The sequence below is a fragment of the Cheilinus undulatus genome, linkage group 8 (genome assembly GCF_018320785.1).
Source record: "Cheilinus undulatus linkage group 8, ASM1832078v1, whole genome shotgun sequence".
Classification (NCBI taxonomy): domain Eukaryota; kingdom Metazoa; phylum Chordata; class Actinopteri; order Labriformes; family Labridae; genus Cheilinus; species Cheilinus undulatus.
Window position 1 is genome coordinate 38764740 of NC_054872.1, and position 16059 is coordinate 38780798.

Below are 16059 nucleotides of genomic sequence, written 5' to 3' on the forward strand. Positions count from 1 at the left end.
ACATTCTAAAAAAAGATTTGTGCTGCAGCGTATTTTGCACTATCCTCTGGTAGACTGAGAAACATTAGAGCAGAGGATAAACTGAGGTTTCTGCCTCTCTTCTAGTCTGTGCATAAAGGCACAGGTACACATAGATAGGAGGTCAGTGCTCCTTTTTCTCACTGTTTCATTCACTGTGCTGCTTCACTCAGTTTACTGGGAGGAGAGACTGACTTTTAATTCAGTCTATAAGTAAAATAATATGAATAATATTAAGGACACAATCGAGTTTCGCTAAGAGGAGGAGTTGGTTCACCTGTTTGTTTCAAAGGACTGGGTGGAGGAGAAATTTGAGGGAGCTGATTGGCCAGGAGCAGTGATTGGCTGTACATCTGAGGCAAGAGGAGACTGTGTTGTTAAATATATCATTGGAGTCCAAGTAGTTTTAACTGTGCGTATAGCACATTTACATTCACATGGACATGTCAGGCTGCCTGTCTTAATCTGGGCTGCATAATATCAGATTAAAAACAAACAATTTAGAACTGGCTCCAGACAAACACTTCCACGAAATGGGGACAAACATGATGTGGTGTTGGAGAAGAGGACACTTTTGCTCCTCTGTCTGCCCACAAAACTCCTCTACAATAGGCAAAAGCACACTGTGACTGGCCAGATGTGTGCTCATCTGGAGCATAAGCTTGAAAAACTGACCACGGTTTAAAAAATATTATAGCTGCAGTTTTGCACAGTGAAATCATGCTGCTGGTGTGAAAGCTTCCATTGCCTTGGACCTTAAAAGTCATGCACTTTTGGACAGACAGGAGGACAAACTATAGCTATGCAACACAACAGGTCTTTTTCTGGTTCTTTTATACTCGGACAAGGTCAGTAGTCAAATTAAAAGGCATCACTGAGCTGTAAGCAAAGCTTGAATTATCTTTGCATGTTAACATTATGGGTGCAGGCTTATTTAATGTAAACTAACATGGTTGGGTAACCTCTCCGTGTTATCATGTTATCTTCATTGTATCTGTGATTGCCTCTCTCAAGCAGTTTATTTTTCTCCTCACATACGTTCTGCTTCCTATAGAGATAATGTTGAAACATAAAGCAATCTGGAGAACAGCTCAGTGATCTGCTTTTTTCAGTTACATACATCATTCAGAGCCTTGCTATCATTACTATACATCACTGAGTTAACACAGTTACTGCTGGGAACATAATTAAAACACAGCCTGATAAAATACGGCCCAGTGCAGCTTCATAGGTATGCAGTGACAGTATCAAAGGGTTAAATCAGACTCTGGGTTATAATTCAAACCTTATAGTGGAGGTAAGTAACAGCGTCACAGTCAGGTGTAAATCTAGCTTAAACAGGAGCTTGTAGGAGCAAGCACCAACTGGATGATGATATTGCTCTGCTGGTATAGGATCTGTAAGTAATATAAAGTGATTGTTTGCTAATGTGCTCGCCATAACAGTTTAATAAGCTGATATCAAGGCTCATTGCTGTCAGTCTGTTCAGAGTCAACACTGTGCCCTCCAGCAGTCCCACTACTTTAATGTAGCTCTAACACAAACAAATCACAGCTACTGACTCAGTCATCATCTCTGTGTTAGCTCACGTTTAAGTATTGACAACAATACAGTCCATTAGCTCTCAATGTCCTTTGTTTGTATTCTTTCCTAATGATGCTCAAAGGAGGAGTGGAGTATACAAATAATGCTCTGTAAGAGGAAGACTATGCAACTTACGGAGCAGATTTTCAGACCAAAACAGATGCCATCTTCAGATGCACCTCCTTCATCCCTCAGCAGCCCCTCCCATCCTGCCTCTACACCAGACTCTGTGATCAAGACACATGGTTGTACTCTTCTGACATCCATAGACCGAGAAATTATTGGATGAAGTCTGAGTGACATCAGCTATTTGCTGATGTCACTCAGGGCTACTGATGGGCACTTCTAAAGCCAAACTGCGGCATATTGAAAGGTCTTATGCCTCAATTTGAATTACTCCCCGCGCAGTTTGTGCCCATACAGACACAAATGATTCCAATGTGATGATGTGACTTTTGGTGCTTTTGCAGCCAGCCTGAAGTGGACACTTAAGGAACTGAACTTCTTTGCATTGGCTTTATTATTCAACCAAAGAGGTTGCCACTTAGTGAAAACACTGTTTTATCATGCCCTGTCCTTGAACCAGCTTTCTACTTATACATAAGGAGGGTCCCCTCCTTGGAATCTGCCATTTTGGAATTTTGCATCTTGTATGTTTATTCAGTATCACAAAAGGCAGCAAATAAGAGAAACACATCAAAAATGAGCTTTGCAATCTAGAATGTGACTGTTAAATGTTGCTAATATTCCCCAATTTAACACACTGCACCTTTATTTTTACTACATAAGCAAATGTAGCTACATTAGCTTTAAGCTAACGAAGCTAAAGCAACCCACAATTCGTATAACTGCTTCCAAAACAAATCATGCATTAGCAAAGGTAACATAACCTAATGTAGCTTTGTATGCTTTAGCTTTGGCTACATAAGTTATGAAGCTACAGTACATATGCAGTTTACATAGCTAACATAACTTTTTTAGCTCTGGATTTAGCTATGGGGCACTGACTACACAACTCACGCAGCTCTCTCAGCTGCACTTGTTTTAGAATTAGCCCCATTAGCTATGTAGCTACTTTAATCTTTGTAACTACTGTAGGTTTGTTAGCCTTAGAATTTGCTATGTGGCACTAGCTATGTCACCTACACAGCTAACAGCTGCACTCGTTTAAGAATAAGCCATGTTAGCTATGTAGGTACCTTATCTATGTAGCTTTGTTTGCTTTAGCTTTGGCTACATTAGCTATGAAGCTACAATACTAATGTAGTTTACATTGCTTACATAGCTTTGTTAGCTTTAAATTTAGCTATGAGGCACTGGCTACACAGCCTACACAGCTAGCTCAGCTGCACTTGTTTTAGAATTAGCCCTGTTAGCTATGTAACTACTTTAATCTTTGTAGCTACTATAGGTTTGCTAGCCTCAGAATTTGCTATGTGGCACTAGCAATGTCACCTACGCAGCTAACAGCTGCACTCGTTTAAGAATAATCCCCATTAGCTATGTAGGTACCTTATCTATGTAGCTTTGTTTGCTTTAGCTTTGGCTACATCAGCTGTTAAGCTACAATACCAATGTAGTTTACAGTGCTTACGTAGCTTTGTTAGCTTTAAATTTAGCTATGAGGCACTGTCTACACAACCTACGCAACTAGCTCAGCTGCACTTGTTTTAGAATTAGCCCCATTAGCTATGTAGCTACTTTAATCTTTGTAGCTACTGTAGGTTTGTAAGAATAATCCCCGTTAACTATGTAGCTACCTTATCTATGTAGATAATGTAGCTTTTATGCACGGATGTAGTTTACAAAGCTTACGTAGCTTTGTTAGCTTTAGATTTAGCTATGTGGCACTGGCTGCACAGCCTCCACAGCTAACTTAGCTGTCATTTTTTTTTGGATAAGCCCAATTAGCTATGTAGCTACCTCATCTATGTAGCTACTGTAGCATTGATAGCTTTAGATTTAGCTTTGTGGCACTGGCTAAGTAACCTACACAGTTAACTCAGCTGTGCTCGTTTTAGAATAGGCCATGTTAGCTATGTAGCAACCATATCTATGCAGCTTATGTAGCTTTGTAAGCTTCAGCCATAGCTGTGTTAGTTAGGTTAACTTGGCTTTAGTGAACGTTTTGAAGGTTTTTCAGGTCGGGTTTTGTACTTTTAGTAGCCTAACCCTAAATGGAGATTTAATCTGATTTTATTTTAAAATTTTTAGTGTTTATTTCTGTTCTGACAGATGCAACATCTTACTGTAGTGGTCAGCAGGGAGGGCAATCTCTGAATCATTGATGTGCAGTCTTCAGCCAGGCTGTCTTGCATTCAGGGACGACTTGTTTCTAAGAGCCGGCTCCTTGAGAACAACGGGTACTGCCTACTTGAGAGACAATTTTCTTTTTTTAAATTTTTGTTGTTGTTTGAAAGCCACAAAAAAAATGTGAGCTTTTTAAGAACTGAAAGGCCGGCTCAGTTACCGAGCTGAGCCAAATGATCCTGATCCCTAAAAAAATCCACAATACACATCACTCCAGGCAATACTGGATGGACATAAAAAGCCATACTTTTCTTAACTCGCAGGACACTACAGACCTGAATCAAATATAAATCCCTTTTAAAGCATTTTATTTACTGAGTGACAGCTGAATATCAGGCATGAGGCTTTAGTCCAATGGCTGTAAACACAAAAATAAATAACTTTTATGTCACATAATGTGCCTTAACAGCATCTTTAGCCATGACTTGAAGAGACAGATGTTCCATATTAAAGATCAATCAGCAAAGATTTTCTGCAACATTTAACAAAAGAGAAGTCCATTCGATAGATCAACAGTTATTACATTAACAGCGTGTGGGGAGAAATCAATGAGGCGTTTTGTGTTTTGTGCACTTGACATTTGTTTTCCGTTCTGTGACTGATGCAGACAGTGTGTTATATGTCAGTGAAAGCACAAGTTAAATAAATGTCAGTAAGAATGAACAATCATGAAAATTAAAACGTCAATACTCCCCTTTAAAAACAGAGCAGGCATAAAGTAAATTTAAGGACAACAAACTCAGCAGATTTCTCTTTATTCTGTTGATGCTTCTAGTTCCATTTCTGTGCACATCTGAAGCTACTCAAGAAGTGAAGTAGGAGTTTGATAACAGTTTTTCTTCTGTGTGCACTTCATCGGCACCTAATGTTGAATAATTCAGAGTGAATTCACATCAGTGCTCCTCTTGTTCCTAAAGTCAAGCTCATCAACAGCCTCCATGAAAGCATCCCATATTTTTGCTGCCACTTCTGCAAGGTTTTTATCACCTCATTATTATTTGAAAAGATGCCTGACTATCAGGCAACAGAGCAGCGAATCATTTAAGTTGAACAGCAACTTAAATGCACATTCTGTGCTCTTTTTCTTACAGAGATGCTGTGACTGTAAAAAAAGCAGCTTCAAACTTCTTTTTTGGCAGATTTCATCAGAAAATAAGTCTGGATTTTGTTGCTTTGAAGCAGAACACCTATCATATAATGTAACAGCAGTTTTTCAAAAGGTTTCGTCTTAACTGTGAACTTCACAACCTTGGGGGGATGAGAGCGGCAAAAAGATCACAAACTGTATTTTCAAGAGGGCTTGCATCATCCTCTAATAATCCCCAATCCCTCCAGATGCGATGGAGGAAGACAGTACCCGTCCAAGTCTTATTAGGAGCTGATCCGCCTTTTATTAAGGCCGTCTTTATAGGATTTCCCTCAGGCTCAGCAGAGTGAACTGAGTGATACGCTCGACTGCAGAGGACCTGAGGACCCCTCTGGATATGCCTTCAATTAGAGGCAGTTGGAAAAGTGTGACACCCCCTAAAGGCTGTGAGGTTTAACTGAGCGGTGGGAAAGATGAGGAGGATGTAGCAACAAAAGCTTACTGCAGTGCAAACAGGTGTGACACGCCATCTTCCGAAAAGGCAGCTCAGAAGTGATGGAAATATATATTTTGAAATTAGGGTAAACTAATTTTAAACATGCTTTTAATTTGACCTTGAACTATTCTTGTAGCAGTGGATTTTAAAATGTTTAGCTGCACATGAAACCGACCAAAATTGACGTTAATGATTCTTTATAACCTATATCAACAAACAAGACTATACAGATGAAGACTGACTGTTTTTGTTTGTTTGTTTGTTTTATTTTTCATTTCAAAAGCTTTGGCCAGTGCAGTAGATAACCTAGTTACACACAGGCAGCAGCCCTGGAAGAGAGCTGCTCAGGTATAAATCTGGTCTGTGGCTCCTTTCCTACATGTCATTGCCCCTTGTGTCTCCCAAGTTTCTGCTTCTGTCCACTCTTCCATACAGGCAAGGTAACATCAAGTTTATTATCCCCAAGGGGAAATTAATTTAACATTCATTTTCTAGGGGCCGATCAGATCAAATTATCAGTTAGGCCAATGGAAGCCGAAATAAATGAACCCGTGTATCGCCTTGGTTTACGTATCAATACCATGTACTGATGCGTAAAACGATCAGATAGTATCATCCTGTATTCACAAGGTGTAAAAAACAAACCTTTGAGAAAAAATAAATGAATAAACCTCCACCATGTGGCGTTTGTCTGACACAGTGTAACTGTACACTGCCAAAACAGCAATTATTCTTACTATTCTCTTGTAAATATTATGAAGAAGTGACAAATTTGACTGTAAAAAGAAAAGAAAATAACATTTTTTTTTGGTTAAAACATTACTAACACATGATTCAGACAAAATTGTGTATTTGTCATGCCACACCTACTGCCTTCCTGTATTTCTCTATCGCTGCTCTTGTATCTTGGTCACTTTATGATAATGCTTTGCACTTTATTTATCTCATAGAGAGGCTTATTTATGATTTCATTTATCTAATGTATTAGGCCTTAGCCTTTAAAATACATCTGTGAAAATTTTAGCCTTTTTTTTTACTTTTATATGATTTTTACATAGTAGCACTTATATATTGTCCTCTATAATGATCAAGAGTGTATTTTATCCCCTTTGTCTTGTCAGCTGTGGTCTTGTCAGGTGTCTGCCCTTGTTTTTTGGGGATTTTAATGTATGTTTTGTGTCAGCTTTATGTGGGACAACAGATGGAAATTAGCAACCTGTTAAATATGGTGCAACCACGTTTTCATTTACTTTGTATGCATGATCAGTGTCATTGCACACCGTGTCCTGATAAATAAAATAAAAATGAAATAAATTAAATTGGCAAAGAACCCGTTTTTTTTTAGATGTGCAGGAATCAGCAGAAGTTCAGTGGCAAAAAAGGAAAAGAAAGCTGCAAAGAAGTGGCAAAAATGGATGAAAAATGGCAAAAAAAAAACCATCTGAAAAAGGGCGAAGATGGGATTTAAGTGGAAAAAGTTCCAAAAAATAATTCAAAATGGGTGATGAGTGGTTAACCAGGTTAAAAATACCATAAGTAAATCATTCCAACATCAGAACCCAATAATGGCTTGACATACTTCTCAGCACCAGAATGATGTAACTGTTAGCCAGGACGCTAGCACCAATGCTACTGAGCCCACACACATGCATTGTCATCATCAATAAATCACAACCGAGGAGGGCCCGTTCTCTGGGTTTCTCAGGGACAGGCCTGGTGATGCATCATCCAATGCAAAATCTTCACATAAATTCAAAGGCTTATTCAAGTCCTTGGTCGTTAAAAAAAACAGTTTAATTTGACCAACTTGTAGTGGTGGAACTGCTATATCCCTAAAGTTCCTTAAATCATCGCTAACGTTGGCTGGGTGTTGCATATCATTTCAAACTGTGAGCAACTCTGTGACTCCCCTCCCACTCTTAACTAAAGTAATGTCTTTCAAAAAAAGTTGCAGAGCGATAACCTACATAATTAGAATGACCTCCACTAAAACAATTTCCTGCTCATTTTTAGTTAGCAGAAGTCTACTTTTAGAGTCTAAAACCTCTGATGAAAAGGTCACCAGGTCCTTGGAAGGGAAAAACAAACAGCCAGATGACCTTTCTGGCCCTTTAAGCCTTGAGCAAAACTCTTCAAACTCACCAAACATGTTGCCAATATGACCGTTTCTCGTCAAAGGCCGCAGCTCATTCTTGCCCCAGGCGTAGCGCTTGTAGTTGTCCCAGGCAAACTTCATCATCTGTAACACAAACAGAGGACACACACACACAGCGGTCAGTGGACTGATGGAGCAGCAGCTCTAAACCAGGACGTAATTATATTGGTATGGCTAAAGGCAAAGAGAACAATGGCTTATTGATCAGCCAGGATTAGACTCTAGCATGCAATTAACACACATAACGCACACAGCTAAACAATAAGACTGGCACTCCCCCTGCAGCCACCTCCTCCTGAATTAAAGACTGACTCATGTCAGCAGATGAAAAGTCAGTTTAATAGATAAAAAGGTATACTGCAGAAGAAAGTATTTTTGAACCTCGGTGAGCTGTACTCCTCCCACAACTGCTGCTGGATAAAGAAGTATGGATGTGAATTCAAAGAGGAAGAGAAATGTCTTTGATGCTCTGAAGCACATAGTAAGACAGGAGAGTGAGGCATCGAAAGAGACCATAGAAATCTGAGCTGAAAAGCCCAAAGATGAATGATGCATGCCAGCCTGCAGCAAAGCACGGCTACAATTAAGCCTTAAAAATGTAAGAGTGCTATTTGGTTTCTGTTAATCAAATAAAAACTCAAAAATACATTAAACAACATGCTTGTAAAGTAATAGCTCAACAAAAGTTTTTCAGGTGCTCTATCAAACAGACTGGTTAAAGACTAAACTAAGACAAAAATCAAAGATAGCTCCAGGCAAACTTGTTTCAATCAACAGATCTTGTGTAAACATCAAAGAGATGGATAAAGATGGACATATGAAGGTGCAGTGATGCTAAAATAGCCCTTTAACAACTCTGTGTTTGCATACATTTATTAAAGTACTAAATAAGATAAACAACTAAGGAAAGTTCCAGAGAGGCATCAATTTCACCTCTGTGGCGAAGCGTTTAGGGTCATGGTTTGGTGCTGGTCACAACATGATTTAAGTCGGTTCAACATGAAAAAAGTAAAACAGACTCAGAAGCATATTTCCAACTTCAGCTCATTTTGAATAAACAATGGTGCAAGTTAGTCTCTGTAGTGTCCTGCTGTTTTCCATTGCATTCACATGCATCTTAAGCATCCTTGGAAATTTATCTGCCTATATGCAGTGAGTATTAGTGGAAGATAACTCTTGAGGGCACACCAGAGGGTTCAGACTTTATACAAATACCTGATGTGTAGGATGTAAACTATAAACATGACACTTGAGTGGTTGACTGAAGTTTTAACTAATAAATACCAACATCAGCCCAGCTGGCACTTTCCTCTGTGCACAGAGGTGTTTCAGTTTAATAAGTGATTGTGTTGACTGGTGACTTTGAGCTTACTGTACTACCTTTGTAGATGTGGTTGTTATTACAGCAAATGAAAACAAGGAATCCTTGCAATTGACCCTTGAATTTTATGAAAACGTCAACATGTCCTCATCTAAGCAGCCTCTGGAGGGACGAGAAGAATGTGAAGAATTGTGGACTTGGATTATCAGCTACTTATAGTTTCAGTTGCTGTGTTAACTGTCACACCTCCTCAATCTCATCAATGTCTCTACTAGTCACGTGTATGCTGCATCTTGCATCCATCAATCTTCTTCCGCTCATCCGGGGCTAGGCCACTGGAAGCAGGATGAGCAAGTCAACTCAAGACATCCCTCTCCTCAGCAACACTTTCCGACTCCTTCTGGGGGATCCCGAGGCATTCCAAGTATATATATTCCCTCCAGCGCATTCTGGGAATTTACTAAGGTCTCCTCCCAGCTGGACGTGCCCGGTAGACCTCTAAAGTGAGGCGTCCAGGATGCATTCTGAGCAGATGCCCTTACCACAACAGCTGGCTCCTTTCGATGCAAAGGAGCAGCGGCTTGATTCTACTCGACTCTACTTTGAGCCCAGCCACCTTTTTCGTCTTCATCTTGCATCTGCGCTTTGCATTAATTTTTGGACATGTCAAACTGATGCAGGGATGCATGGCAGCTATGATGCATATGCATAAGTTAAGTGTGAATAAAGCTCTGGCCTTACATCATCTTCTCCTTTTTCATTTGGTTAATACCTATTAGAAAACTGCTATATGCTGGATTGGGGATCTGCACATAGATGGATTATAAACCTTTGTACCATGCAGGCAGTATGACATAAAAAAGGGATCTTCTGGTTTGTTTGCCGTCTTGATGAACTACTAAATTCAGGTTTAGGTTTGCAACTCCCATCATCTTGTAATGGAGACGCTAGAGATGAAAAAGGCACTTCATGTTTCTTATTTTCCAGTTTGGCTTGATGCCTTTCATGTATAGAAACAGAGCAGTACTCCTATAAGCCATCTTCCCTAATGATTCAGCTGCTTTTATTTCTCTGCCAGACTGGTAGCCTGCTTTTGTTAAAAGGAAATGACAAACTGTTATTTTCCATCATCATCAAAGAGATACCACGGAGCAGGCACTCGGGGGAAAATGCATCTTGATATAAATGAAAACTAATTCAAGCTGCAAGAACACAAGGACACTCGACTCAGCTGCTTTCAAAGAAGACTATAAAATTCAATCAACGTGAGCAGGATAAAACAAACATGAAAAGTGGGAACTCTCTGTGCTATCTGTCAAAGATGGGCAGATAATCCAAGGTTTGATTGTCTCCCCTCTATGTCATCTCTGTTATCAATACTGCATGACACTCCTGGCTCACCAGAGGAGGGCTAATATAAGCCTGTGAGGAATGGACAACATGAATCCGATTACCCCTGACAAGTCCAGCAGCAGAAAATCCTCTCACCCTAAAAAAGCTCATTACAAACACCTCACAGAGCTGAAGCCATTTCTCACATGAAAAACAACCAAAGCTACCAGAAAAGACACATTGTTCAAATAAATGTCAAATGTCCTTCAGGTTCACAAAAACAGCAGCTACGGGGCAGAGAGCTGAAATTTCATTACAGGTGGATTAAATGCCATTAATGTCTTTGAAGCAATGGGGCCAGATTAATCTGTGATTTGGCATTTGTGCTGGTCAAAACAGTAAAGCAAAATGTGTCTAAAACGCTCAAAAAGAATCAGGATCTTTGCTGTTTGCTTGTTTTTCTGTATCGACAATGTGGCAACACATCTGAGAGAGCAGCATTTCAAAGAGCATTTTTTCCATTTACAAAAACAAATATGGCTAATGCATGCAGCACCAATCTCACACAGCGTGCAAAAACAAGCAGCGGATATGATTAAAGGGAGTTCACCGATGAATCTATGAGCAGAAATTTGTCCACAAAGGTAATCATTGTCCTCAGACAGCGCAGACAGAAAAACAACACGGTGAACGTCTGATTGCGCCTCACAGGAAGTCCAAGGCAAAATGTCTCAAGATTTATTTGAAACTTACTCCATCTTTTATAATGCCAGCCTGTCATGATCCTGTGGCCCCTTTTAGAAGCAAAAGAAGAAAAGTAAAGGAAGAAATGTTTGCACAAAGTGTAAGATTTGGTAAATGTTAGGACTCTGTGTCCCTGACTTTCTTTTGAAGGACGTGGCAACTGTACGTCATGCTGTTTGTTGGGAAATGTTCACACAGCATGATGGCAGCGGTGAGTGAGGGAGGCAGGACTTTATGACCATCATCAAATATATGTTGGTGAAAGTAGTAAACAGGCAGATGGTATGCCTAAACTGCATGGCTGCAGGCGTAGAAGATATAAAACTGCTGCATTAATCATCAATGATGTGACTCTAAAAAAGGTTAAAAGAAACGATTTAATGAAGGTGCTGCTGCGTCTCATAGACTTTCACAAGCAATTTATGGATCAACTTTTTAAAAAGTCACCGTAGGTCACTATTTTGGTGGTACAATAGACACCACACACTTTTAATTTAATGCACTGCTGTTGGAGTGGCACGTATGGTAGACAGCTGAAGTACAAAGGACTTTGAAGGAAACTTGTACGAAGGCAAAGAATGTTGTGGTGAATGAGTGATGTTTTCCTATTGGCTAAAAACAGCAGACACTTTGACTAAAATGCAGGAACATCAGTTTTGCAAGCATGGTGCATTATTTAGGTAATTCAGTTGGGTAAAAGCATTCCAATTTGGCAGGAGTGTAAAAACTGGAGGCTGGTTTTGCCACCACAATACCGTTGCAGAGGGTTTCCAGTGCATCTAAGCACTATGCCACATATGGACAAAACTAACTCTCAAGTCTGGATTCTGGGCAGATGTTCTGGAAAGACTTCCAACTTCTATTTCAAAATGTAAGGGTGTAAAAAATCAGGGCTGGTTTGAAAACAACAGTACCTCTGTTGGGGATTTCTGGGGCAGCTTAGTACTATGCCATACATGGTCAGAGCAAACTGCAAATCTTAACCCTAGGAAGATGTTCTGGGATGGCCTTTTACAAAGACTCCATTTCAATTCAGCAACGGTGAAAAAACTGGGCACACTGCAGAGGGTTTCCGGGGCAGCTTAGTGCTATGCCAGACATTCTGGGGACAAGGGGGCTATTAAAACTGTGACATTTCAACGTTTTAAAGATATGTGGACATGGAGATTGAAGATGAGACAGTCCTGGTCAAACTGGGACTAATGTCATAGTCCAGCTTGTACTAGAGAACTTCAGTCAAACTACTAGCAAGCACAAGAAAGCTAATGCTTTATGCTAGCATATTTTTTTACACCAATAACATTAAATATTGTTGATATGAAGTTGATTTCTGATGACAGTATGATTGACAACAATATCAGGTAAAAAATTTAGATAAAACCAGTACAAAGGTGCAATTCAAACTGGGACATTACAATGTTTTAAAGATATCTGTTGTGATACAAGACATGGAGCTTGACGATGAGACAGTCCTGGTCAAGCTGGGACATACAGGCACCCTTATATTAAGTCCATAGTGTAGCTTATAGAGCACTTCAGTCAATCTACTAGTAAGTGCAAGAAAGCTAATGTTTATGCTACCAAGTTTTTTGATGCCAATAATATTAGGTATTGTTGAGGGTTAGCAAAGGGGCTATCAAAACTGGGATGTTTCAATGTTTCAAATACATTTGGTGGGACACAGGACATGTAGCTTGAAGAAGAGCATCCTGGTCAAACTGGAACATACGGTCCCCCTAATTTCATCCTATTTTTTTTATAGAACACTTGAGCTACTAGCAAGAGAGCTACTCTTTATGCTAGCAAGATTTAACACCGATAACATTAAGTGTTGTTGACATAAAGCTAATGTAAGTTGACAGTATGATTTATGACAATATTAGCTAGCTAACCAGCACAGTCATTGCTCCCAAATCCACATCAAGGTTTTCAAAAATGATCAATCATTTTAACTGTTGGCTACTGACAGAGTTGCTGAGTTGAACAGCAAATGGGACAAGAAAATCACTTTCCAAACTATGATCAATATCAGAGGCATGTCCAGCATGTTTTAACGTATGCTCTTAAGTCCAATGAGAAAATATTGTGCATAGCACTGCAATAGAAGGACTACATTTCTGGACTTCTGTTCATTTTCCTGCACTTCCACCTCAGTTCCTTTATAATGAAGCAAGATGTAACATTTATCAGGCTTTTTAATGACAGCCAGGAACCCTGTATGAGAAAAGCTTTGTTTCCATGCCATATTGCAAGCACATTCAAGCTCCAACTGCATACGAACATTTGGCTGAGCCTCCTGCTGCGACACTCTGAAGCTGTTTCATTCAACCAGAGGGAAACAGATATCTGGCATCGTATTATCACATCCCTGCTGTTGTGCGCTGCAGAGGGTCAGAGTGTGGGAGGACTGGGGTCACACAGCCGTAGGATTGCTGGCATAACAACCCATCATCACAGCGCACAACACACACAGCTCTAATCAATAGCTACAGCCAAAGCCGGGCGTGCCGCCCCCGAATGCTGCTGCTTCTCCAAGAGAGCCAGTGGATGAGCGATTCATTTCCAGGGGCAAAAAAAGCAGACACAGACATGATCTGACAGGACACTGACCGTTCTTTGGTTCAACTAATTGGCTGGTTGTTGGAGAGAGAAGGATCAATAAGTGAACACAGAGGCAGTGATTAAAATGAACCAGAGGTTGAAACTAGGATACAGAGGTCCACCACTAAGAGAGCAGGTCAGAAGTCACAAATACCTCATCCTGCTTTTAAGGATGGCCAAAGATCAGAAATCTTACACAAGCAGTAGCAACAACTAAAAACCCTTCCTGAAAAACCCAAAGAAAAATGTTTTCATCAAATCTAATATAAAACTGGTACAAATCCTCAAACTGGTGCAACATTCATTTCCTTTTCTTCTTTAATGCACAAATGTCAGTCCAAGTTTTCTTTTTAAAGATGTTTTGAAATTTTTTCTCCAGTCTGAACCAGAATGCACATCACCGTTAAGCAGTATATGGTGAATAAATAAGTAGTATCCAGGGTGACGGAGCTGCTGGCTAGAGAGGCCTCCAAGGTAGTAAACTGGTGCTGGGGGAGACAAAATATGCGTATCAGTAATAGGAAATCCAGCTCTCAACATCATTTGGCTCAGCACAGCAGTGGGAACAAGCTTTTTTGGCTCTCAAACAGCTCTTCATTTAGTACCATTTTGGTTTTTATTATATCAGCCAGATTTGGCAATGTTTTAACCTATGATTGATATGGGTTCATATTGACACCCAGAATAGCAGTATCCCACATGAATTAAGGTATAAAACATTTATGTCATACTGTAGTGTGCCTGTGCCCAAGTGGCACAAAGGAAAGATCCTTCATTCTTTTGTGTAATGAAACAACAAAAAGAACCAGCTCTGAAACAGAAGCCAGTTCCCAGTTGTCACATAAAAGAGCTGGCTCATGCGGCAAACTGTTTCATAAACAACACGTCACCACATGGCACTGACAACAAGGGCATTTCACTTTAACATAGGTGGACGTACTCACAATAAATGAAGATGCTAAAGAAGTAGTAAGTAAGTATACGTGGAAAACCAGAGTAACTTAAAATTATACTGAAGGCTTGTCAAGTCAAATGATCAAATAATGGTACCCATTCTGGCACCCAGACTTGGGATTTTGCCCCTTTGTGCCCCTTGATACTGTTTCACTTAAAATATGCGCATTATTTTGGTAGTCAAGCACTAAACTCTTGCTAAACCTTTGCTAGACTTGGCATACATTACAGTGATTCCACACCTTTTTTTTTGGTTGTTTTTTTTTTTTTGTTTTTGTTTTTGAAGGCCCGCCTGACTTTAATCTAAGAAAAGCTGAGCCACCCCTTTTAATTGGGGATTTTCAGGGCAGCTAAGATACACAGATAGAGCAACTGCAACCTAAATCATGGGAAGGCATTCTTGGATTCATTGTTTATCAGAAACCATTTTGATTAAGCAAGGCAATTAATAAACAATTAATTAAGCAGCAAAAGTGAGGTCCAATTTCACCACCACAGTACCCCTGAAGGGAATTTCCAGGGCTGCTAAATACTACAGTATGTGATATATGGATAAGGCCAATTAAATTCTTAAGTCAGGACAGATATTCTGGGATGAGTTTTTAAAAAGAACCCATTTCAAAAGTTAAAAGGTGTATAATATCTGGGCTAGTTTCAAAACCACAGTGCCTCTGTGGGGGATTTTCAGGGCAGCTTAGTACTATGCCCTCCATTGCCCTCTAATTCCTACAATGCAAGGGTGTCAAAACTGAAAGCTGGTTTCAGCTCCGCAGCTTCCTTGCATTAGGTTTCCAGGGCAGCTTAGTACTATGCCATACATAGACGGGGTGAACTGCAAGTTTAAATCCTGGGAGGAAGTTCTGTTGTGGCCTTTTAAAAGAGTCCATTCCAATAAAGCAAGGGTGTTAAAAACTGAGGGCTGGTTTTGCCACCACAGTACCCTTGCAGAAAGTTTCCAGGGCAGCTTAGTACTATGCCATATATGGACAAAACAAATTCAAGTAATTCAATTCAATTCATTCAAAAATAAATTCAAATAAAGTCTGGGTAGATGTTTTGGGGTAAATTTTAAGAAATAACCCATTTCAAAAGGCAAGGGTGTAAAAACTCGGGGCTGGTTTAAAACCACAGTACCTCAGTTGGGGGTTTGTATGTTGAGGAGGTTAGGCTGTCGTCAGGGATGTCACAGCTCTAAGATACAGAACCCACACATAATATTATATAAATACATACAGCTGCACTCTGCTGTACATGGGTCATCTTTAAATCAACATTTTTCCAGTGTAGTTTGTAACTCTCCCAAAGGAAATGACACTACAGTGCGGTGCAATTATCTCAGTGTCTGTCCTTTGTATCCCAGAAAAGACCAGCATGTGTTTGCTCTGCAACAGTAAGATTCTGCAGTTGTACAGCTGGAGTGAACAAAGAAAGAGGATAAAGTGCAGCCTAGAAAGTGA

At 39.9% G+C, this 16059-nt stretch overlaps 1 protein-coding gene across 2 annotated transcripts in view; it reads right to left on the minus strand.

Annotated features, from left to right (window-relative positions):
* Positions 1 to 16059, minus strand: part of LOC121513594 (mannosyl-oligosaccharide 1,2-alpha-mannosidase IA) — a 359205-nt gene that overhangs the window by 190572 nt on the left and 152574 nt on the right. For both annotated transcript variants that reach the window (XM_041793427.1, XM_041793428.1), the window contains exon 2: positions 7638 to 7734. In XM_041793427.1, coding sequence (XP_041649361.1) covers positions 7638 to 7734 — 97 coding nt within the window. The remainder of the gene's footprint in view (positions 1 to 7637; positions 7735 to 16059) is intronic.